At 30.6% G+C, this 26228-nt stretch overlaps 3 protein-coding genes across 3 annotated transcripts in view; 2 read left to right on the top strand and 1 right to left on the bottom strand.

Annotated features, from left to right (window-relative positions):
* Positions 1 to 26228, bottom strand: part of LOC107455789 (FH1/FH2 domain-containing protein 3) — a 137893-nt gene that overhangs the window by 87795 nt on the left and 23870 nt on the right. The gene's annotated exons all lie outside the window — the stretch shown is intronic.
* LOC107455794 (neuronal acetylcholine receptor subunit alpha-2-like) lies at positions 1782 to 12217 on the top strand. The gene is made up of 7 exons (XM_016073504.4): positions 1782 to 2020; positions 3837 to 4024; positions 6355 to 6399; positions 8725 to 8828; positions 9269 to 9511; positions 10389 to 10687; positions 11819 to 12217. The coding sequence occupies exons 1-7, from the start codon at positions 1957 to 1959 to the stop codon at positions 12145 to 12147; spliced, it is 1272 nt and encodes a 423-aa protein (XP_015928990.2). The 5' UTR covers positions 1782 to 1956; the 3' UTR covers positions 12148 to 12217.
* LOC107455795 (neuronal acetylcholine receptor subunit alpha-7-like) overlaps positions 15911 to 26228 on the top strand; it is an 18984-nt gene continuing 8666 nt past the window's right edge. Inside the window, exons 1-4 of the mRNA XM_043052062.2 lie at positions 15911 to 16065; positions 17044 to 17201; positions 23880 to 23924; positions 25114 to 25217. Of these exons, the coding sequence (XP_042907996.1) occupies positions 15996 to 16065; positions 17044 to 17201; positions 23880 to 23924; positions 25114 to 25217 (377 nt within the window). The 5' untranslated portion in view covers positions 15911 to 15995. The remainder of the gene's footprint in view (positions 16066 to 17043; positions 17202 to 23879; positions 23925 to 25113; positions 25218 to 26228) is intronic.

Here is a 26228-nt window from a genome sequence, read left to right on the forward strand (position 1 = left end):
ATAACTTGAATTGAAAAAAGGAATAATTGATAGTTGCATTATTTAAAAGACCGGTTAAAAATGAATAATGTTATAAATTTTAAAAAAAATTAAGGTCTGAAAAAGGAAATAATTTTTCAGTGAAAATAAAACATGCATAGTTTGTTTCGAAATTTTAAAGACTCAACTGACACATTTTTTTAAAACTAAACAATAACAGAAAAGTACGAGGTTAAATGAGTATTTTAGTCATTCGAAGAAAAGTTCTGTTAAGTAATATTCAAGCATATGCTGAGAGTTGTAAAGAAGTTTATTTTGAGAATTTTCACTCAAATTTATTTTCTCACCTCATTTTGTTCCCAAACCATATAATAATTTTGCCGACAACACTAATGAAATCAGTGAGGTCTTAAGAATATTCCGAAGAAACAGTTGTTACTTAACAAAAAGTGTTTTTTTTTTTCCTTTACTTCTTCCTGAAATGTCAACAATTTTCTATAAAGAGTCAATTTTCTTTAAGTGTCAACAATTTTCTTTAGCTACAAAATGTTTTGAGGCTTCTAATTGTTAAGCTTAAATCTGCCACAGCAGTAAAATATATCTTTAAATGCTTGAAAAAGGGAAATTAGAAGTGTATGTTAAATTTTAATGCAAAAACGTCAAATGTTTAACAGAAGCAAAAAAGTTTTAAAAAACTTGATGCAAATTTTGAAAATAAAATTACACATAACGAATATTTGAAGTGCTTTCATTTGTTTTAACCTTTTTTTCTAAGAGTTCCGTTTACGAAGTGCTCCGTAATCACTGCGTTTAAAATAAAGTTTAAAAGTCCAACAAAGCAATACTTACACAAGAGGTTAAAAAAAGTGTAGAAAGAATCATAACTCTAGTTTAGCGAATCGCTATAGAGCAAAGCGGGATTATTGAAAAAGGAAGTCTCATGGATCGTAAATAATTATTCAAGAGAAGTATTAAAACAACAACAACAGAAACTAGCGAAATCTTTTGAGCATAGAAAGTAGGGTGAAATGTACAAAAACCTCTTGATGAACCATTCCGGAGTGTCTAAAAAATGTCTTTCAACTCCTTTCTATTTATCACTGGCTTCAAACAGGTATTGATGTTTGTATTCCATTTTCATATTTAATCTACTTTAATTCATGTAATAATTTTAAACATTTGAATGTATAAAATCCGTTTCATCATTTTATGTATGAACTCTGTACATTAACGGTAGTGATTACAGTAAATGCATCCAATTATAGGATTCAGAAACGTTAGCAAGGGTTTGAGGAACGTGTACTTTTTGGTATGAAGCGCTCGCTGCTCAATGAGATGAAACCAAGGTTCGAATCTCAGCGATGTCTGGGGGTTTCTGCTTTGATGCTGCAGTGCTGACGTGAAAGTGGTGGTTGACCGATAATGGATTCGAATCCCTTCTCCGTGGGACGTCGTCTACCTCTTAATATAACGGATAGTTGCATCAATAAGTCCTTCATGAAGGCTAATTTGCCCTAATGTTTGAAGCAGGAGTCCCCTTGTCTTCTGGCTTGAGTTCGAAATTACAAACATTGATAGTCGTAAACTCGAAAATTAGCCAGCTGTTCAACACCGTTTATAAAATAAAATAAAATTATTACAGTTTGCTATTTTTTTCTATGGAAGAGTAGATAAATGGGAGAAAGAAAGAAAAAAAGAGATGGGACAAAATTCCGTAGAAAACTCTGTTTTAAAATTGTTTCTTTGAAATGTTTTTCAAAAGTAAAGCGACTACTTTTAGTGTTCCGTTGGCTGTTTCTTACAGAAACATACGTCAATAAAAAAACAAGGTTTGAAACGAAACATGATACAATAACAGCAAAAGTAATGTTTTTTCTTTTTTTTTCGTAGGAGAGAAATTTTCTCGAAGTAAAGTTACGAAACTAGCTGCTCGGAGATACAATTTATTATTATTGTTGTTGTTGTTGCTGTTTAACCATGGAAATAGATAAATTTGATCAAATAAAGTACTTTCATCGAATCGTTTTAATAATTTTTATCGGTAAGTAAAATTTTTTATTTCATTCTTAATTCTATTTTTAATTATGAGATATAATACGCTTAACTTTCGTCTCCAAAGACATGTTATTTATTATAAAATTAGAGGATAGCAGTTTGGAAGTGATTATTTTCTATTTAAGCCCTTTTTTAATCATTACTGTTTGTATTTAACAGTAAATTATAAATTTCGATAAATATAAGTGATAAAATATAAATTAATAAATAAATAGAATTGATGAAACTTAAATATGGGGGGGGGGAGATATATCATCCTATTAGTTGAATATTGCATAAATGACGCAATTTGAAAACTATTTTAAAATGTGTTTAGTCTATTACATTGTTGTTAAAATTACCTGTTTGGATTACATTTCATATTTTCTTCGTTTTTTTTCTTTTTCATTATTTTCTTTTCATTATTTCCTTTTTTTGCAGGAAGAGTTTCCTTAGACATGTTGTAAGACTTCTACTGACTTTTGAGAATTTTTTAAAAATTATTTCCTTTTAACTTCTCGAGCAAAAAAAAAGTAACACTTATTCAAAACTCTTGTAATTATTCATGTTTTAGTTCTATGTTTGTAATTTCCATATACGGTTATGCAATTATTCAATGCGCACACAATAAAATAACTGTCTGAAAAATAGGTCGAATTCACATTCTCCTTTAAGAGAACACTATAATGAGAGTACGTCGATAACACTATAATCATCGATAAGCTGATGTTAGGATTTTCTTATTTAAGTGTTACATAACAATAGATTTCGAGATTTTTTTAGTATATTAATAAAATTCAATTTAGAAAAATTCAAAAATATTCTTTGTAATTTAATTTAGTTTGATAAATTTTAAATCAAGGCAGACCATTTTCTGCCCTGCATGTACTTCTAATTCCGGCGTTTTAGGGCATGGTCGGTATGCTGGAAAAATATGGCGCTCGTAACGAAAGCGTTAAAATTTAAATTATAGAAAATGTGATTTTTTGTAAGATTAGAATAGACTATAAAGTTTTGAATGCTAAAAAAAATTCATAACTTCAACAGACAAACAAATTATGGCTGGTTTACTTACACAATAAGAAAGTTTGGTGTATAGTTATTAATTAATATTATTATTAATATTAACAATAATTATATTAATATTATTTATATTAATATTATCTATATTAATATTAATTATAATATATTAATAAATTATGTTATATTATTATTATTATTTATTAATATTATTAATCACAGATCTGTAGTCATCGTGCAAACAATTGTGCGAAATTTATAAAATAACAATTGCTTATAAAAATGAGTGCAATTGTTTTTTAAACAAAATGGTTTTGCAATGAAGCCAAAATTTGATTTACCATGAATTGATTCTTAATATGCAGGAAAATGTGTTTTGTCTGTAAACAAACAAACAAAAAAGGAAGAAATAAATAAATACAACTATAACAGTGAAAAAGCAAATAATGTATGCACTATAAAAATTGTAGTTTACCTCAACACCAAGAATGGTGGCAACTACACACCAAAATTTATATTTTGAAAACAGCATATGAAGCATCATGGTTTACACTAATTCTTCAAAAAATTAATTCTTAAAAAAAATTTAAGAAATAAATTATAAAAACTTAAATAATTAAAATAATTATGATAAAATTAAAACCAAAAAAAAGAGGATTTCATTTTTAAAGTATTAGCTAAGCAAAAGCACATGAATAAGCTTATAATAACTAACAAGTAAAAGCTGCATCAGCAAAATATTTTTCTTTTTAAATGTATGCATTTAACAAAAAAACAAAAAAATTGAAAGGAATCTATTTCAGCATGTTGTGCAGCTCAAACGGAAGACGAAGGTTTTCGGATGGATTCTACAGAAAAAATGCAAGCAGTGAAAGATAAAATATTTAAGGATTATGATAAATCGATCAGACCAACAATAGATGAATTCCAAGAAAAATTCAACGTTACACAAGTGTATATCACTTTTATTCCTATATATGTTAACGACGTGGTAAGTATTAAATAATATGTAAATTACAGAACTTTTAAAAAAATGATTCGAGAATTTAGGAAGGAAAAAAAATGCGCAAAAACAACTCACAAACAAAATTTTTATTTTGAGTGAAAAATTGAAATGGGATAACAATGAATAGTAATTTAATAATTATGAATAATAATGGAATAATAATCAAATAATGATGCATATTAATGCAATAATAACGGATCTCGAACTGACAAAATAGGGCATGCTGAAAGATTAAATCTTTTTCCTATTGACCTTGTGTGATTTTGTAAAAATAATAGTTTGACCTGCAAGTTCCACAATTACTGATTTCGAATTTATTCTCGTACTCATTTGATTTGATAACCATCGTTGAACAGCCGACCCAATTTCGGGTTTACGACTACAAATGTTCAGCTCTGTAGCCTTGTAATTTTGAACCCAATCCAGAAGACAAGGGAACTCCTGGATCAAGTATTTTCAGAAATTTGCCTTCGAGGAGGACTTTTTGATGGAACTAACCCCCATTTGCGTTACATGGTGAGGGAAACCTCAAAACCCACCCACGATTATCCTGACAGCAGGGGGACTCTAATCCATAATCCGTCAACAGCTGAGGATATTTTACAGCATCCCTGTGACATACAGTTCTGATCGTTGCGAGTCGGGTGTGGAATTCGTATCGAGCAGTCATCCCTGAGATTCAAACCCGGTACACTTCATTGAAAGGAGAACCCTCTATCCCCTGAGCCACCACGTCTGTTAGAAGGCTTTACTTACATAAAGTAACTCGCATTCATTTTATATCGAACGTTTACGTTCCGATGAGGAGAAAAAAATATTCTCAGTGGTAAACGGATTATGGGTAAGAATAGTCTTGCAATCAGGCTATCCATGGGAGGCTTTCGTGGTTTTCCTCTCCATGTAACGCAAATGCGGGTTAGTTCCATCAAAAAGTCCTCCACGAAAGCAAATTTCTGAAAATACTTGATCCGGGAATTCCCTTGTCTTCTGGATTGGGTTCAAAATTACAAAGCTATGGAGCTGAACAATGTTGATCGTAAACCCGAGAAATTGGATTGGTTATTCAACGACAGTTGCTGAATAAAATAACATAAAGTGCTTCTAAATTTACAATCCGAAAGAATCTGTTTATGAGATTCTTACCAGATTCTGGAGCTTTTATATCGCATGCATTGAAAAATTCTTACCGGTGATTCCAAAATTTTATCCTGTTATTTAGATTTTAACCTGATGGTAAATCTTTATCGCGTCCGACTTTTATTGTGAGATTCTCAGCTCTGAATCCGGAGCTTTTTTTCCGCATCCATCTTGTAAGGTTCTCAGTTCTGCTTCCTTTATGAGACCACTTTACTTTTATACCATACCACTGCGGTTTATAATATGATTTTATTGCAATTTCGTCATCACTAACGCAAGCTTAGAAATTAAACAATTTTTAAATTTGCTTAAATAAAATATCGAATGAGTGATAGTATGACAACAAGAAATTTCCTTTGGCGATCTTGGGAGCACGAATTTTTTCCTTTGTATGTGTTTGGAACGTTCTAATCAACATTCTTTATTCATGGAACTGCTAAAGTTCCAACAAATTCAGTTAATATGATATTTTCTCCTTGCTATACTTTGTGATCCACTCTCCGGTTGACAATTAGAGATACTGTAATAAATAATCCTTCTTTTAATAACCTTAATTCAATTTATAATTCATTAACTTATATTTTGTTTTCCTTAAACTAAGTTACGATTTGTTTTAATATTATAAACACAAAAAAACTTGAAGGGCTTAAGTGCACCTATCAAGTGATTATAAATTTTCTAAACAAGTTTTTAACGCATTCTTTACTTGAAAAATAGAATTGTTCTTGATAAGTCTAAGAGCTGAACACGCATTATTGTAATCCTCCCCTATGTGGTAAATAGTGTGAAAAACATCATAAACCTATTTTTTTCTTCTTAATTTCATTTCCTCTCCTCGTCAATTTATTAATCTGCACTTAGAATCATCCTCCTTTAAATGTAAAATTAAAAAATATATATTTAGAGTAATATCAATCCAGCCGTTCCATTTTTTTAGAAAGACGATAATGTATAATTTATTTTATTGCATAAACAGTCATACTTTTTTTCAATAGCATTCCATTCATACTTTTTCGAGATTTCAAATAAATAAATAAATAAATAAATAAATAAAAATACTGACAAATTAAAAATGTTTTTTTCCCCCTTTTTTTACAGAAACTATTTTTTAATCAGTTTTATTTTGTTAAATAAACTAAATTTGAATAAAATTTATTGCTTATTTTACTTTTTCACAGGATGAAGAAAAAGGGTTATTGGTTTTTGATTCAATGGTATGGATGGTAAGTTGTATACAAGAGGATGCTCTTATCGACCGACTTTATGCTCTTTTTACATAGAAAAGACGTCTCAAAGTCACGTGGTTTTCCCAGTCTCCACACTTTTCCTTACTCTTTTGCAATGGTTTCGGGAAATCTCGCTTTCTTTCCTACGGAAGTACATTCCCGTAAGAAGTTGAAACATAGTTGCGTGGGGAAAGAGCAAGATTTTGAGAAACAATGGCAACTGAGTGGGAAAGGGTGATGAGTTAGGAAATCGCTTAAACTTGGCACGCGTATTTATTTACCAAAAGTATTGATCTGTTGCACATAAAATAACCTGTGGTGTTTAGAGTTCCATAATCGGTAATACACTGGGCGAAATGTAAAACAAAGATGTCGTACATGCGCAACAGTGCATATGGTTTCAATTTTAAAAAAAAGTACCAAATGTCATTGATAGGGAAAAAAATAGTGATTCAAGCATTGTATGTTATAAATAAATACATATTTGCGTACTGAAATAGTAAAAAAGTGCTGAAATTTTCTCTTTTGAGCTATTCAATACTAATTCCTTTAAATTGAAAGCGCAAAATCTGTTGAGCATGGACGCCTTTTTTTTTTATTCTCTGTTCATAACATTAAAAAATTGAAGACACAATATTTAAATTATAGGTATGAATTTAATATTTAAATGAGTAAAAAGATAAAAATATAATAAAACGTGGTTTAATCAGATCAACGGAGGGTTTAAAATCATCTTAAATTAGTTCATTTGAGGATGAAGCTGAAAGGGAGTTCGTAACAAAGCAGAAAACATTTCAATACCAACTTGGCAAATAAACAGGTTTTTGATGGTTGATTTTTTGCTCTTCATTATTGATTGGTCAGAATCTAACAGCGCTTTTAGTCAAATATTTATTTGCAAGACTATATATAAACATTTTTGAAGTATTAATTAGACTACGTAATGCATAATTAAGTCCCATTTGCCACTCTTTATATAAACAGTTTGTACAAAGATTCCAAAAATCATTCCTCAACATTTTAAAATTTATTCGTACCATTTGATTAGGCTGTTTAAAAAAAATCAATTAGAAAAATATTTCTTTAATCAGTCCCGCAGTGGACTGATCGTTAAGTCACGGTTCCCAGCAGATCACCGAAGTCAAGCATCACTGGCTACGGTCAGTGTGCGGGTGGGTGACCACTTGGATCAGTCTGCGTAGGGACCGAGGGTGTGCGGTGTCGGTCCTCGTTAAACTGTNATTTGATTAGGCTGTTTAAAAAAATCAATTAGAAAAACATTTCTTTAATCTTTTTTATGTTAGTGAAAATTAATCAAAATTTCTAGATATTAATTTGACTTATAGAAATGAAAATTTCAAGAGATTATTATTTGATTTGGAAAGAAATACACGGAAATTTCAACTTTCCTGACGCATCGTGGATCGATTTCACAATTTCAAAGAAACATTTAAAGCAGTCCATTTCATTAAATTTTTATACCTCTTAAAATCTTTTAAACTTATTTTTTATTCTCTTTCAAATCAAAAATGCTTTTGCTAATTATTTCAATCATATTTTTTAAAGTTAGTATTTTTTACTAAATTTCTTTTAATAAAAAATTCCCAAATTATATATTAAGGGCAGTCAATACAGAACATCCTGCATTTTTTAAAAAAAAATAATTTATAAGACTGTGTGAAGTATGCTTTCCACCAACTACATTAATTATTAAATGTCGATGGGAAGCCGTTTTACTACATCTTCTAATAACTTCAGAGGGAAAAAAAAGATTCTGGAATTGGTTCACATATACGTGGGTAACAGTTAAGTTTAGAATTCGATCAAAAAGAGACGCCAAGTCTTGTGTTTTATGCTTCATTTGACTCTTGCGTTCGTTCATTCATGAACAAAGAATTTATAAATTTGGTTATTTACAAGTACAGAAGTTCAAGTTTAGGGTCAATTCTTTTACAGTAGATAAAATTTTGAAAATTCTCCCACTTTCCCACCAAAAAAAGTTTCATAAAAATCAAATTCATTTCAGGTAACAAGCTAATTGAATTTTTATTTTTTGAACCAATCTTAAATTCAAAAATATTTTAATATAACATTAACATAACATTAGCATAACATAACATGGCCCTATAATGAGTTAACTAACATGTCATTGGTGAGATGAAATGAGATGTTCAATGAGATGTTCAGCATCTCATTTGTGGCATGTTAGCAAGCTCTATTTTAAAAGCTTTGTTGATTTCAATTTCATTAAAAAAAATTGATCGAAAAGTTTTTCATGGAGTTCTATTTCTTTTTTTTTACTGCACATGTATTTTATTTTAGTCTTGGCTAGACGTACGATTACAATGGAATGATACTTTTTACAATGATCATCTACAGATACCAAAAGATATGCTTTGGGTACCTGATATCTCTGTTCTAAACAGGTATGTAAAACTTTTCCTAAATTTCGGCTGAATATAAATTTTTTTAATATTTTATATCAGCATCCGAAATCCCTATATTGTAAAAGACCTCACAACTGGCCACTCAATCGAACTGAACTGTCATTGAAAAGGACGGGGGTTTGATACCCAGTGGCACCCACCCAGTTTCAGGATACCAGCTTGTCTGGAAAGTGCAATACTGACCACATTCTCACAATTATGCCGTGTTGGTCTCAAAATTGCAGAGCTTTAACCTGCATGACCCCCCTGTCCTACAGCGGGCTGTTGAGGGAATAAAAGTATGCATTTTAAGTATTGAAAACAATTTTTTACTGATTATGCATTTTTTGAATAATATAAATAATATATTAACAACTATGTTATCCCTTTTTTATACTTTTTTTATCCTTAAAAGATCTGTGTTCTTTTTTTAAATCTAGTCTGAGCTCCGCAGTGGATGCCACATATGATGTCCCACTTCAAGTCTACCCTTATGGCTACGTATACTGGATACCGAAATTGAAGACAATCACTTCATGCACTTCATTAACCCAAACAGAATACCCCAATGATATATTAATATGCACAATAGAATTAGGATCTTGGAGCATAGATGGATGGACTGTCATGCTAAACCAAGGACATCAAATGTATTTAGAGCATTTTGAGAATATTCATCAAGGGTAAAAATGTTCCTGTGATTTTTCATTCTACTTAATAATAATAAAAATTTTGAAAAAACAGTCTACTAATGTTTCTCTTTTTGTTATAAAATCGTAGGAGTAGCTGTCGCCTTTGTTGTCATGGGTGTTCAACATAACATTACATTTTGCTCTGTTGCACAAAAGCTATAAGACTATATTTGAAGTTACAATAATGTATAGAAATATAAAAAGGGAAGGTGATGGAATAAGAAATAATATTCGAAAATTATTATCTGTAAAACTTGTAATAAATAATAACCTGAGGAACAATCTGCATCCTACTGAATTGGAACTGTGGAGTTAAAATTCACGTGTTGAAAGGGCTATTTTTGTTTTTGAGCTTAACATGATTTTTTAAGGACATTCCAATTGGATCGGAAGTTATTCCAATTGTAAGTGCTTCCTTTTTCCTTTTTTTGCTTTAAAAATGTTCTATAAGATAATCGTTATATACTGTTAAAGAGTAAACTTCACTCCTCATTAATTACTTCTTATTGTATTGCATATTCTGTGTCCTAAGTTAGAATATTTCTTTTCTAATTGATTATTTTCAAATAATTTTTTTAAATATGGGTATCCGTTCAGTTTGTTACGATTAACATATGTGCTTACATAAAATTACAATAATTACACATTTTATAAGCAAAATGGTCTTTTTTTATCGACTTTTAAGAAGAAAAAAACGATGAAGAATAAAAAGCAACGACGGGAGTTGGTCAGTATTTTTACAGTTATAGTTTTTTACTATATATTTAACTCTAAGTCTCGAGAGGTTATTGCTAAAACTCTATTATGATTTATCTTTTATGTACTTTTAGCATTTTTATTTTAAGGTACTCTTACTTATTAATTTTAGATGGGAGCTTTTAGTCTCAGAAATTGAAATGACGAACGAGACTTGGTATTATGAATGTTGCATTTCACCATACGTGAGCCTGACCTACCACCTTCCCCTGAAGCGCCGACCATTGCCACAAATTGAAGCTACCAGAATACCGTGCATTCTAATAATGATTCTTACTCTAGCTACATACTGGTTGCCAAATCAACACAATATGAAATATATTTTGAATCCTCTTCTGTTTACAGTCCTGAGTGTTCTTTTGGTGTACGTCATCAGCAGTACTAGAAATCCTTTGGGAGTCTTGCGTGGAGGTAACCTTAACAACCATTTTGTATAGAAATATACTAAAAAAAACGATTTGTGACCAAAAAAAATTCATAACGTAAGTCATTGAGTGTAAAACGGGAGAAGGATTTATCAGTTTTTTAGAATTGGGTACTTGTAACTCGAGAAGAGGTGAAGTGATTCTGCCTAACAATGTGATTTGAATAAGTTTTAATTGTTGCCTGTAAGTGGCACCAAGCGTGTATATCAAACCTGATTGATTCGCTTCTGAATTGACAAAACGCTAAATTGACATTCGGAAATTTGCCTTCGTCGGCTTTTTGATGGAACTAATCAACACTTGAGTAACACGGAGAGAAAAATCACGAAGACCTCATACGGTTAGCCTGAGAGCAAGGGGACTCTAACCCATGATCCGTCTACCATTGAAGATATTTTACATCAGCACTGTGGTCGGTGCGAGTAGTGTGAGGAATTTGTTTCGACCAGCCAGCGCTGGAAATCGAACTCAAATCACCTAATTGGGAAGCGAGAGTTCTATCCCCTGAGCTGTGAAAATGCTTTACTTACATAATTAAATCATTATAAGATTGTGCATGAACATATAACATATAGGTTAAATGTCGTCCGTGTTTTAATGCACTCATTAGTCTCCGCACTTCTTAGTCGCTAGTGACCATTTTGTATAAATGTAGATGGAAATCACTGATTTTGATATCCTCCTTCAATGCATGGGTGAATCCTAATCCGATCCCAATGCATGGCCCTTGGCATAAACCTTAGACCTAAAATAGGTTCTTTAAAAACGCCTGCGTCTTTAAATCATGTGATATGTCGGGCAATTTTAATCCTCAAAATGAGAAATTACATGACCATAGAAAGATTCAACATTGCTCAACGATGAAAATGCATAATTCTTTCGTAGCATCATTTTTAAAGGCCCTTAACTGTTAGATATCCTGTTGAATCCTCTTCTTTGGCAGCATATTTTGCATTAAAAAAACCTCTTGCGTGAATTGTGATGCATCTTACACACGAGTCGGGGTTTTTTTTTTTTAAAAAATGAATAGCTTATTGTTGTTGGATTAAAAAAAAACTTTGAACAAGAACCATTTTTTATTGTTCTTACTTCTTAAATATTATGTTCATTTTTATAGTTTCATTTCTGCAGTCGACGATGTATATTGGAATCATAACAGTTCTTCTACAAGTTTTCGTAGTTCATAAAGTTGCAACTTGGTCGACAACATCCAATCCACCAATAACTGTTATTGAAATCTTAACGGGTCGACTAGGAAAATATCTGTTATTGAGATCTCCATTTTCGGAAGATAAAGTGATCCTCGATCAAATGAAGCTTAACGAAGATTTCACAACTACGGAAAGGATTTCAATTAAAGAAGAATGGATTTTGTTGGCAACAGCATTGGATCGAATATTTTTTTCAATAATGTCAATAGTTACTCTCTCTGTACACCATTTATGAAATATGATAATTTTCTTTAGCGTTTTTATGTAAATGAGAAAAATTAAACAATATACTCATATGTCCAAAATTAGATGTTTATTTTAAAATCATGTGAAAATAAAGAAAGTGTTAATATTGAAACAGATAGGAATAAAGCTAAACGGCATGAAAAGTATGTAAACAGAATTCGACTCTGTACTAAAAAAACTTCATTTTCATAATACAGCTAAAGGAGAAAAACATAGACATGCGGGAGAAAATTGCAAACAAGTTACAAATAGAGAAGAAAAAAAAGGAATACTCTAATAGGGTATGGAAATGGACTTGAAAAAGATAATCAAACAAAAGAACGGAGATAGGAAAAATGACTGCAAGTAAAAGTGGAGTACTTAACTCCCTTCTTTTATTTGATTACCTTATTTCTGAAATCTTGTTTTATGCTGTTGTTTTTTTAAGTTGAAAGTCCGAAATTTTGTTTTCGATCAGTTTAAAAACAAAAATCCTTCTTAGTATCAAAACACTGAATAAAAGAATGAAACACGTATATGTATGTGAAAATTATAAACAAGTTACAACAAAGAAATGAGCTTGAACTAGATAATAAAACATATTAAAGGAGATAAGAAAAATAACTATGAGGAAAAGGAGTATTCTGCTTATCTCCTTTCTTATTCTTTCTTCTTATGTTTGATTACTTAACTTTTATAAATCTTGTTCCCATACAACATAGAAATTATTCTACTGAAACCAAACACAGGTTGGTAAAGAAAACACTGAATTCGAAATTTAATCTTCAGTTTATATCAAATTGAAACAAGATAAGAAGGGAGTGTTAAATAAACTATAAATAAACAAAATATTCCGTAATCACCACCGTTATTGTGCATTTCAAAATTCTTATTAAAAATAAAGTCAAGAAAATTTGCACAAGTAAATATTTAAATATAATCGCAAATATATATAGTATATATATATATATGTAGTGAAGCATACTTGCTTTACTACATATGCAGTTCATGTACTTTTTCTAGATAGATGAGAGAACTAAAATTAGAAAGAAACAAAGTGTTATATTTTTCATCAACACAGGGTCAGAAACGGTATAAAAACTTTTGTTTGAGGGAATAAATCCTCATCTTCAGCCATTCGGTTAATGAACCTCTGTTCTTTCAACTCTATGATGCAGGTTGAAACCCCTTTTCAGCTTACAAGACAAATTTTTCTTTCTCACCACTGCTGCCAACATTCGGAGACAAATACAACTTTCTATTTCCTGTCCTCTAAATTCTCCGACTAATAAAAACCAGTCAGCTTGACATCTATTTTTGTCTCGAATTTGAACCGTCTGAACCAATTTTTATTTGACAGTGAGTTATTAGAATTAAAAAAAAACTTCAGAAACAAAAAGCGAGAAATTCTTTTTTATAGCTCTGCAGAAAAACTGTAGCAAAATTTTTTTTTGTTGCTTTTAACCTTTTATAACGTTGATTTAAATAAAAACAAAATTCGACATTAAAATCAGTATTGATGCAAATAATAGCATTTTTTAATACAAATTGATCCAGCAGAATTTATAAATCCCATTGTACCATAGTTTCACAAACCGTTAAGCCAAAACGTTTTTTGAAAAACGTTCTGCAGCGGAATATATCAGGCTTGACAGCCTCATAGGTTCATAAAAAAATGATAACTTGCATTTAAGAATATTGTGAATATTTTTTTCCGATAACATTCCTTCAATAAATGCACAACCTGGAAAAATCCCTTTAAAAGTAAAACAATAATTTCATAAGTAAGATTGAGTGATAGCGCGAAATAAAAACGTGGTTGGAATATAAATTAGAACGAAACTCATAGTAGATTTTTTCGTGTAATTCATCCGAAAAATATTTTCTATAAATAATGATGTAAAGGTTAACTTTTTTGACGCAGATAGGACATGGGTGTCCCTTTTATGTATTTTTTTCCTGACACTCTAATTACAAGCAGAAATAAATGTTGGTACTTTTTAATTATTAAAAACAATCTAACAGTTACTAAAAAAACCTGTCAGATTATCGGAATTATATTTGTGCTAAAATATAAAACGCAAATAACGTAGTTTGAAATTTTTTCTTTTCATTCATATTCAAAAATTTATCAATAATTGATTTTGCAAATTAACGAAATTTCAATGATGAATACTGTTTCTCTTTTACCTAAATAACTGCAAAAAAGAGCAAACTCTTATAATGTTTTGACCTAAATTGATACAAAATAATAAATAAGGTATGAAAATATATTTAATAAAAATTATGTGACAAAGGGTTAATGTCTTCGGTTTTAAAATCATTTGGAAGAAATTTGTCAACTTTAATGCGTAATAAAATTCTGTGTGACAGATAACATAGACAATTATGTGCGACAAATATACATATATATATATAAATGCGTAATCATCAATATCCAGATAGAGGCTGCTTATAAATCAGTATAATATTATAAAATTTCATATAAGGATTTAAAAAAAGTCATGTTTTTAATTTATCTAAACAAAAATCTACATTGTGGTAGCAAAAGCTTTTTATGTCACCTATAAAATAAAATCTATAACCCTGAATGATATATCATTTATCTTTCCTCGATTGAGAAATCATAGCTGGCTTTCGTACACTTACAGGAAATTTGGTTTAACATTGAATCATAATAAAGGCACATAAAATTTCAACATTGAGCCATAATAATGATACATTGAAGTTTAAAGTAGTTTATCGTGAACATAATTTACAGAATTTACGTTTTTGTTGTAGTGTTTTAAAATTTAATTGTGCTAAATTACAACTTCCGTTTGTTATAATTTATTTTGAAATAGTTTTATAGTTTTCTAAATAAAATACTTAATGAAAAACTAGAAATTTTTATTGCCCATTGACTAGTGCTCGTTGTTAGAAAATGAAGGATGAAATTTGGAAACTCGCTCATCTAAAGTTATGAAATTAAAATATTAGAAAAGATAAAATAATTAAACTAAACAGTAATAATAATGATACATTTAATAAAAATAAAAATTAGAAGCGAGTATAATAATAGAATCGATAAAAGATAATAATAATAACAAACCGAATAATTCTTTGGGATTGATAAATTGAATAATTATGGGACTGAAAAATTAAACATTAATAGAATCGAATTTACATTAAACATTAGGTCTGTAGCCCATGGGTTCAGAGCAACATTCCTAAACAGGATCTGTATTTTCATAGTATTCAGGACTTTCAATAAAGGGCTGACTATATATTTAAAAATTGCAATATACTGCAACTGTGAATGAAATTGTAAAATAATTGTAAATGAAATGATAGGTAAAGTGGAGAAGTTAATTCAAATCAAGGTCATAAAAAACCATTTCTATAAGTAACCATGGAATTATTTTACTCATTTAAGCACAACGAAAAAACGTTTTTAATTTTTATTCTGCTTATTATTTATAATTAGTTTTGACATAGGTTTGAAACCACAGTCCTAAGCAGAATGCCTATTTTCATAGGATTCGGGATTTGCAATAAGACAATCTCTTTTTTGAAAATTGCAATATGCTGATAAAATAACTGTGTAAAAGGTTTTATTATATCAGCATTCTGCTGTGCAACAATGAAACAAAAAGTAGATGTGAATTCAAATCGCAGGGTTATAAGAAACCATTTCTGAAAGTAATCGTATGTGTTACACTTTAGGTTGTTCCATTTTTTTGTGAAGAGGTGTGCTTGATTTTTTTTTTCACGAAATGTGAGACATCGTGCATCTCAGGTTCTTTAATTCATTAATGAGTGTGATTAGTAGGTGAAAACATAACTGAAAGGAGGAGAAAATTCTGGAAGGAAAGAATCATGGAAATTGAGAGAATTGTATCGAAATATCGAATATGTTTTTATATTATTAGCATAATTTTTTTCACAGGTAAACAGTCTCTTTTCTATTTCTATAATAAGTTTTAAAAAGAAAACTAATTATTTTCATTAAATAATAAAATATTAAATGATTCTTTTTAAAAGCAGAAGTATTGTATTTATATTCTTTAATGATATGTATATGTTAATATGTTAATCTATTATTATTATCACAAAATCTTGATAAAAAATAATGATAAACAAAACAGAAATGTTTAAAAAATGCATCGTAACTGTTATATCAAAACATTAGATTTCGATTACTCAATAAAGATTTTTAAAAATGAAAGCAAATTAAAAGACTGTAGTTGCATTTTTTTTTCAAAGTTGAATGATTATTGTTGACTTTTTTTTAACTATGACAACTCTGACAATTTCGGAATTTTAATGTTTCGCTGTATTAAAAGCTACGTTACAAATCTGAGGTCAAACAAATTTGCTGTCAAATCAAAATTTCGAAGTCAAATAGTTTTACAGTTATATTAAAATTCTAAATTTGAATTATAACTATGAAATCACACACACAAGTTATAATTTTGAAAACAAATTAAAATTCTAAAGCAAAATTAAAAATCTGAAAATAAATTACAATTCTAAAATAAAATTGAATTTTTCTGGTACAATTGCTATTTTCAAAACAAATTATAATTTTGAAGTCAAAAAATTCTGTAGTTGAATTATACATTTTCTTGTATGTACATATATTTCTCACTTTTTAAAAACTGATCTTCTTACTTCAAAATGTTACTTTAAGATGAAATACTTATATTTTGACGGGATATTTTTTTAAAACTGTATTTTCTTTACTTTAAAATCTATGTTTAAAATTGTTTTTTATCGTCACTTTATGGAAGTCAATAAAAGTAATGAATTTAACTAATTTAGAAATGCAAAGAATTATATAAAACAACTAAAGAACGAATATAGAAAACTGACGAAAAATCAGAACGTAAAAGGGTTTTTTTTTTAATGTGGTTATTTTTTCTAGGGTGTATACAATTTTCGGAACAAGCTGATACAATGGACAAAATGAAGATTGTAAAAGATAAGATTTTTAAGAACTATGACAGAGCAATAAGACCAACGAATGGAACTAACTCAACTGATATCTACAGTGCTTTTTTGCCTCGTCAGATACTCGATTTTGTAAGCATATTTTGTTCGATATCTTATTTAGTGCTTAAGTACTCTTTGTTTGTACATCAGACTGTTTTAAATTTGAAAACAATCATAAGAACTTGCTTTTTTACAAGAAGCTCATCATGATCATAAAATTACGAAATGAAATTCTTTATAAATAAAATTACAAAATGTATTAGAAAGTAAAGAATTATTTTGTAACTGTTTTTATTATAATTTATCTCATTGATATAATTATAATTAAATTTTACTTACATCCTTTATTTATTTACATGTAATGTGAATGTAATTAAGCAATTTATTTATTTGTAAAAGAAAATTATCTTCCAATCAATAAAATGCTTATTGTAATCACTGTAAAAAAAAAATTCTCAAAACAGAGCAAAAATGTGTCAAAATATAGCTCCAATGGACTATTTTGAAGCCCTCCCCCCATGCATTCATTATTAAGTACAGTGACATGCTCAAAATTGAAGTAGCTCACTTTTGAGTAAGTTATAAAATGATGTATGAGAGAAATGTTCGTTGGCTGAATCAGGGTTGGGATGCTCTAACCACCACAGTGCGCAGCAGTATATAAAACAGACCACCCTGAATGACTTTTGATCTAATGTTCGGATCTTCACGTTCTAGAAGTCAATCTTAATGGTTCGTGGGAGTCACCTCAAATATGCTAATTCATTAGTGCAGACAATATTTTAAGTTACGAAATCAGACACAAAAACGTACTTTTTTCTGAATTAACACACATTTTTTTCAACGGCTTCGGATTTCTGACCTCCAAAATATAACCGCAGTTGGGCTAGTCATTAGATCAGGGGAGCAGTCCAAAGTTTGAACCCCCTAATGCTAATTTTAATTTTAGCGTATTTCGCCATAGCTCGAGAATTTTTTGAGCGAACTGAAAGTTTTTTGCACACATTTGTAAAAAGATAATGTAAGAGTCCAAAGATAATTCCATGCAAAAATTAAATTTAGTATATATTTATTATTTTATTTAATAATAGTCGAAAAAAGTTTGAATTGTAAGGTATGAAATATTTTACTTCATTTTTCAGTATGTAATTTTAAGTTGCAAAATACATAATTTGTGCGAAAATGGTCGAATAGTTCTTGAAAAATCGAATTTCAAAGAAGTTGTATTTTTAAATTTCGATTTTTCAGGAACTATTCGACTGATTTTGCTCAGTTTTTGCATTTTGCCATGTAAAGTTAAGCCTTTTAAAATAATGTAAAAAATTTTATACCTAACAATTCAAAACTTTTCCGACTATTATTGAATAAAATAATAAAAATGATAAATATTTATTAAATTCCCAGATTGCGACTAATATACGAGGGTTGTCCATAAAATAAGGTTCCCAACGAATTTTCACAATGAAAAACATGTTTATTGGCATTGAATAATACATGTTTGGAAAGCTTAGACTTCCCTCTTTTTTTCGACATAATCCATCTTCTTTATGCCTGAGTCGTAGAAATCTGCCACCGAGCCGCGAAGATAGCTTGAAACCTCTTTCTTCAGCTCTTCGTCGGTTGTGAAATGCGTCCCTCCCAAGTGTTTCTTTAATTCAGGGAAGAGATTGTAATCACTGGGGCCAAGTCTGGGCTGTAAGGAGGATGTGTGACAGTATTCTATCCAAATCTGTTGATGAGATCAGTTGTGACACGGGTGGACTTGCCTCTCCTCTTGTGGAGCATGCCTCTCCTCTTGTTTTTAATCACGCACCGAAGGTTCTTCAACGTCCAACAGTAGCGATCCGCATTAATTGTTGTGCCTGTAGGCAGGAATTCGCACAACAGCAACCCTTTCCTGCCCCAAAAGACATTCGCCATCACTTTGCTGACAGACTGAATTTGCTTAAACTTCTTCGGCTTCGGCGAGCCTGGATGTTTTCACTGACAGGATTGTTCTTTTGTTTCCGGTGTCATGTAGTGAACCCAGGTCTCATCCCCAGTGACAACAGAGTCCAAAAATTCCGGACTGCTTCCACACGTTGCCGTTTGTTGTCATCCGTCAGCATTATCGGGACCCACCTAGCACAAACCTTGGCATATCCTAAGCTGTCTCTCAAAATGCTGTGAATGCAGGACTTACTTACATCAGGGATCATCTCGCTAGGGTCCCGAACCGCCACCCTTCGATCTTTCAGCGTTGCTTCTTCCACTTTCGCAAACACTTCGTCCGAAAACGTTGTTCGTCATGGGCGTCTGTACGTCCGTCTTTGAATTCTCTGCACCATTTGCGCACATTTTGCACACTCATACACTTTTCCCCGTGTACCTCACACAGTTGGGAATGAATGTTCACTGGAGGAACGTTTTTCGCACACAAAAACAAATCACAGAGCGTGATTCACACTTGGCGGGAGAAACAAATGGAAGCTCCATCTTTCACGGCTACCAAGACAAGAATTAACGTTGTAGATAGCTCACCGGGGCTGGAATTGGGGGAAAGGGAGCCAAGTTATACGACAGTCCCACCAAACCCCGCTTAACAGCGTTCCTAACGTCCGCAGCTCCTTGGGAACCTTATTTTATGGACAACCCTCGTATTTTGGAGGTCAGAAATCCGTTGAAAAAAAGATATGTTCATTCAGAGAGTCTTTGTGTCGAATTTCGTAACTTAAAAAATCAAAAGTTATTTAAGGTGGTCCGTTTTTTTAATTTTGAGCACCGTTCAGATAGAGTTAGGAAGCTTCATGTAATCATGTTATGCCGTTTTGAGTAATTTTTGAGAATGGGCGTGGTCTCAATGCTACGTCATATATACTCATTTTTTAGTCTTTTACTCTTTAAATAAGAATAAATTTTAATAATTATTTTTTTACTAAGGACCGAAAATTATTTACTAAGGACTATGTGATTTAAAATGACAAAATTCACTATTCGAAAGAAATCGGATGAACAATATTTGAGAAATTAATAGTTAAAAATACTTTTTTTTTTAAATTTTATATCTTAATTCGACCTATTTCTTTTAAAGTTTGAATTTTGTAATTTAAAATAAGATAATTTAAAATAGTATTTTTTTTTCCTTTACACTTCAAATTTTTTCAATTAAATGAAATGATTATTTTTTTTAAAAAATATTAAGTAATTTTTTAAAAAAAGTTAATTTTTTGCATGAATTAATATTCTAGAAAAAAAATTCTTATTCGCTTAAAAGTTTTTAAGAAATAGCGAGTGAAGCCAAAAGTGAAATTAAATCATTGTTCTCCTGTCTGGTCATACTTTGGGTGATTGGTAATCTTTTTGGGACCCACTGGGACCCTATTTTCCAAATTGCAACTCTTTGTACCATTGAAATTGGTACTTAGTGTGTCATAATGCGTCTAATAATACAATAATAGTTCAAATGTACGACTTTTTTAAAATTCGATTTCTTAGAAACTTGTCAACCGATTTCGCTCAAATTTCATATTTTGTCATAAGAACCTACATGCTTTAAAATTATGTAAGAAATTTTATACCTTACAATTCAAAACTTTTTCTACTATTATTCAATGAAATAATAATAAATACTTACGAAAATTTATTTTTTGCATCTTTGGAAAAACGAATTTTACAATAGTGTGCAAACATTTTTCAATTCTCTTAAAAAGTTCTCGAGGCATGGCGAAATACGCAAAAACTAAAACTAACATTATGGGGTCCAAATTTCAGATGGCTTACTTGGTCAAATAATGGGAACCATATTTTCCAAATTGCCTTCCATATTTTAAGAACAAGAAATCCGTCAGAAAAAAGACATGTTTATTCAGAGAAGGTACATTTTTGTGCATGATTTCAACACTTAAGATATCGTCTGCACTAATTAATTAGTATATTTGAGGTCACCCTCTCGAGACATTAAGTTTGAGTCCTAGAACGTGAAGATCCGATAAGATCAAAAGTTGGTCAGGGTGGTCTACTTTTTTTTTCTTTGGCGCTCTGTACACCCTACTATATGTTGCATCCTACTGTAGGTTGTTCCTTGGTTCGAATCCTACTGGCGATCAACGAACCTTTCACCCTCTACATCATTTTCGTGACTATGCATTTTTCACAAAAATAAATATAGACTGTTCTTATTTGTCTCTATATTCAATATAGATCACATGGGATTTTTAAATTTGAATACATTTCTTACTCATTAGCAAAATGGGTCTCGGATTGGATTTCATGGCACTTTTCAACTTCAATAATCAAGAGTAATTCTTATTTTTTCAAGTTGGTGAGTTTATCTTTGAGATCAGAGAGATCCCATAAATACTTCTTGAGTTGTGAATAAAAGAGAATTTCATCATTTGAACGATATTTTTGTTTTCATTGTTTTAACTAAGAATCAGAAATTCTAACCTACAGTTCATACTGGATCGTTTTCAATACTAATTCAGGTGAATATCACAAATAAAGAGGGTCCAAACTGATTGACACGGTCCCAAAAGTTAGAGTTGAAGCAAGAAAAAAAAACGATGCGAAGGCCTAAACTTAGCGAAGCTGGAAAAAACAAAGCCAAAGAACGTAGGAGGGAATAACTTAAGCGTTACACACAAACGGAAAAACGAAAGGATTCCGTTCGCAAACGCAAGCACGAAGCCAGTCCCTCACAAAAGTACCAAAGTGGTTGAGAGAATTGAAGCCGACCGAAGAGTGAATGGTGACTCTCCGAACCCCTTTCATGCAAATACGACAACTGGGTGTTGATCAGGATAAGAGGATCCATTGTCAACGTACCCAATAACTTGCACAAGACCGTAGACTGTCTTCCACGCAACATAAATGATTCATTCACTATTCACGTAAAATTGAGGGGAAAAAACTAGCTTTCAAATCATATTTCATGTATGAACTTGTGAATCCGAAACGGGTGTATGATGCAGCTTACAATCTCCATCAAACACCATTGTACCAATCTGAAAATGTTAATATTGGTCTCGATTGACTGTTCAATGTCTATTCAGTCATCGAAAGGTCCCGCAGTGGACTGAACGTTAAGACACGGTTCCCAGCAGATCACCGAAGTCAAGCATCACTGGCTGCGGTCAGTGTGCGGGTGGGTGACCACTTGGATCAGTCGGCGTAGGGACCGAGGGTGTGCGGTATGGGTCCTCGTTAAACTGTGATACCCTAAAGTGTTCGACTTCGCACGCAGGTCGTCGGGCTACCGAAGCGGGGGTGCCGTCCTCTCTGCAGAGGATCAAAATTATGATGGCATGTCTTCAGATCATCCTCCGGGATGTTTCCCAGACCGTCACCAATAGCCCATTGTGCAGCTCTAGTGCGACGTAAATTAACAACAGTCATCAAAAGAAATTACGCAGAATGTGTCTGAGCTGCATTTAAATATGATTGTGAAATTGTGTACCGAGCAGTTCATGATTAACAGTTAAATATGTCCAGGAGGAAAACACAATAAAGTTTCTTTTCCAAAACAATTTAGACAACAGACATTTTGCCAATGGGTAACCAGTGATCACCTTGTGGTGATCACAATTTTCTTCATTTTGTAACGAATCGCATTTAAAAAAAATTTTAAACTATGAAATGCAATGTTTCTTTTTTAGTCGTCTGAAAATTTATTCGTAATTTAATAAAGAGATTTGAATAAAACATTTTATTGAATATAAACATTTCATTCAGCGAATATTGAGTTTTATAAAAGCATGTTTCTGATAGAATGCGATTATACATCAGCTCTTTTTAATTTTTAAAGTATGCTTTCTTTCCTACACAGTGAAACCCCGCTATAGTGAACATGATTTATAGTGAACTCCCGCATATAGTGTAAGAAGAAAAAAAGACGAAGTTGGATATTATGAACTATTTTCTGTCTTCGAATGATTTTTTTTTTCCTTCATAATTTTGAGATTTCTACATAAAATATGCATACTTATTTTTAAAACCGTCTATTGAGTGGAATATAGCCATAAGCATCTTTCTCTTGTTTGCTTCTTCTACCTCAGTTTCCCATCCCTAAGTGTTTTGTACGCAAGACGAAGAGTCATAAGAAATAAAAGTGAACACATTTTTTATTACTGCATATTGTTTTTTAATCATTTTTGTATTCCTTTTTATGGGTCATTCATTTAAATAATGTGTCATAAAAGGGTGCAGTTTCGGAAAAATGAGTTAAAATTGTATGCAGATATAGTAAACTCCCGGTTATAATGAACCAAAATTTCGGTGCCCTAATGATTCACTATTACTGTATTTTCTTTTTTCATGCCATCACATTTTGTTGAAGGAAAGATTGCTATTCCCATTCGTTACTAAGTAATGTTTTATGATACAAATTAAAATTTATGGAAAATTTCTCTTTCATTCCAAGCATTCTCTTAAAAGTTCAAAGGACTATTTAAATCCAGATAATTAAATTCGACGTTTTTATTCATCTATTTTGACAAATTTTTGCTCAATTTTGAGAAACCTTTTTTTACAACGTCGTATAAGGTTTTTTATGTCAACACTTATTTACTTATAAATTTGTAATAATGAATGATATATAGCATTTTTATTGATTTATTTTTCACATTTTGTGCGAAAAATAAGAAAAGCTTCCGCTTACTTTCTAAAAAGGCAATTAAAAGTGTAATAATTTCTTTGTTTTCAGTAAACATATGACGGACAGTTAAACATACACATTTAATAATCGACAATAAAAATATTAAAATATAAATTGATTTTTTTTTTCAAATTTAGGACGAAGAAAAAGGTATATTCACTTTAGATTCCTTTTTCTACATGGTAAGTACGAATCTTTCTTATTCTCTAACAGCTCAAATAAATTAAACTTAATTATTTTTCTGGGTTCGGGTTAAGTAAAAATTAGAGTAAATAGAAGTATTAGATATATTTCGCAGTGTTAGAACTATTAAACATATAAAGCTTAAAATTTATCATTAAATATTTTTAATCAAAAATTTTAAGCAAAAAAAATGAAAGAAAAAATCTTTAGAAAAATAAAAACCCTTAGTTTAGAAAAATCACTAAGCGTAAACATAGAGTAATGAAAAAAAGTAATAAAAAGAAAGGAAAATCAAAAAGTAATTAATTATCAAAATAATTTTGGAGAAAAAGACTAAAAATCAAAAAATAAAGAAATAATAGTTTCTTTATGTAACGTGGTATCAGGTATTTTTATATCTGTTATCAATATCTCCGAAGTAAAAAATATTTGTGGTAATATCGTGACGTCATCACACTAACACAACAAATTCACAACAAATTCAGTTTTCAATCTACACTAGCAACACTATCAAAACACGCTACACTAGCAAAAGTAAGAAATCGTGGTTGATCTTAAAAAATCGCGATTTAATAAACACCTAAGAAATTGTTTTTAATATCTGTGCTGAATTCTATAACAGTTATTTTGGGATTAAGTGGGGCTTGAAAATTTAATTTTAGTTTAAAAAATTTTAATATTTTGATTTAATTTACCAATTTTGAAACAAAACCACATCATTAGCATCACATCATTAACCACATCATTAGCAAAAATATTTGGGAGTAAAAAATCCATACAGGAAATTTAAAAAATTACAATCTATTTTATAAACTTTTGTTGATATAATTTCTAAACTTTTAAGGTTCATAATTGTTAGAAGATTCAACGGAATTAATGAAATTGGTATATTGAAAATAGTATATTGAAACTTTAAAAGTAATTTTATTATCAAATTATAATTTTGCAAAGATAAAAAAAAATAGAAAAAAAGCATTCAAAATACTTTTTTAATGCCACAAAATAATTAATAAATCCCACTTTCGAAAAAGGGTTTCAAAATTTTAAGCATAATTACTTTAAGTCTATTTTTCTCTTATAAATTTTTTTTCTTTTGTCCATATAAATTACCAACATTTTGAAAATAAGCTTGTCTGCAACCTTTGATTATCAGTAGTATAGGTAATAATATTTCTTTGAAATTTTCAGCACTGGCTTGATAATAGGTTGCAATGGAACACTACTGACTACGATGGCTATTTACAACTTAAAAGTGAATTGTTATGGCTACCTGATATTACTGTTTACAATAGGTATATATTCAATTTACAATAATTATAAATTAATAAAAATGCAATGATATATACAATAAAAATAACCACCATAAAATTTTGATAACCATATTGGTTGCATTCACTAAATGCAAGTTAAAGAGCAAATATACTCGAATAACTCATTTACGATAGAGAGAGACAGAGAGAAAGAAATAGATATAGTAGATAGGTAGATACAAATAAAATGACCATAAGATGCTAGAAGAGGTGCTTACAGAGGCATCTGGTGGTTGGAGAATTATTGATTTCATTTTTCTACATGATTAACAATTTAGTATGATACTAGATAGAGATAAATAGGCAAAATTTTAAACTCTTACATTTTGTAGAACATAAAATATTTAATAACTTCTGAACAATCAGTTCTATCTTCCTAAGTCTTATTTCAATATTTCATTTGTCTAGATAGCAGTGTATAAGCTTCTCTAACTTTTCATCTATATCCTTTCATTCATCTCCTCCCGTCCACCAACGCTGATTCTATTTTACAAAGTATAATAAATAAAATGAGTCTGCTTGTAACACCTAAATTCGCCACGAATCTTAGATTTAAAAAAACATTATTACAACAATTATTTTCACTTATATATTCATCTTTCAACTATCAAGAATCTCCTCAATTGAAACGAGGGATTTTTTTCTCTACTATCATAACTTATTTTAAAAGATAATGCATGAACTAAGTTTCTTTTAATGCGTATATATATATATACACCGAAGAGCCATTACATTATGACCACCCTCTAAATTCACCTGACCTTAATTCAATAGAGCATTTGTGGTCCTACTTGGAAAACCAAATTCGTGCTGCCACGCTACTCCCTCGCAATGTGAGGGAATTGCAGGACCAGTTGGTGGGCGCTTGGTCCCAGATACCTCAGACTACCTATCAGCACCTTGTGGAATCAATGCCACGGCGGGTGCTAGCAGTCTTGAGGGCTAAAGGTGCTCCTACATGTTATTAGCAGGGTGGTCATAATGTAATGGCTC

The sequence above is a fragment of the Parasteatoda tepidariorum genome, chromosome 1, assembly GCF_043381705.1.
Source record: "Parasteatoda tepidariorum isolate YZ-2023 chromosome 1, CAS_Ptep_4.0, whole genome shotgun sequence".
NCBI classification, from domain to species: Eukaryota; Metazoa; Arthropoda; class Arachnida; order Araneae; family Theridiidae; genus Parasteatoda; species Parasteatoda tepidariorum.

Bases quoted from the DNA above. Each gene is read 5' to 3' on its own strand.
- LOC107455794 (XM_016073504.4), top strand. From the start codon at position 1,957: ATGGAAATAGATAAATTTGATCAAATAAAGTACTTTCATCGAATCGTT. The intron at 6,400-8,724 runs GTAAGTTGTATA...ATTTTATTTTAG, and splicing joins TTGATTCAATGGTATGGATG to TCTTGGCTAGACGTACGATT. The intron at 10,688-11,818 runs GTAACCTTAACA...TCATTTTTATAG, and splicing joins TTTGGGAGTCTTGCGTGGAG to TTTCATTTCTGCAGTCGACG.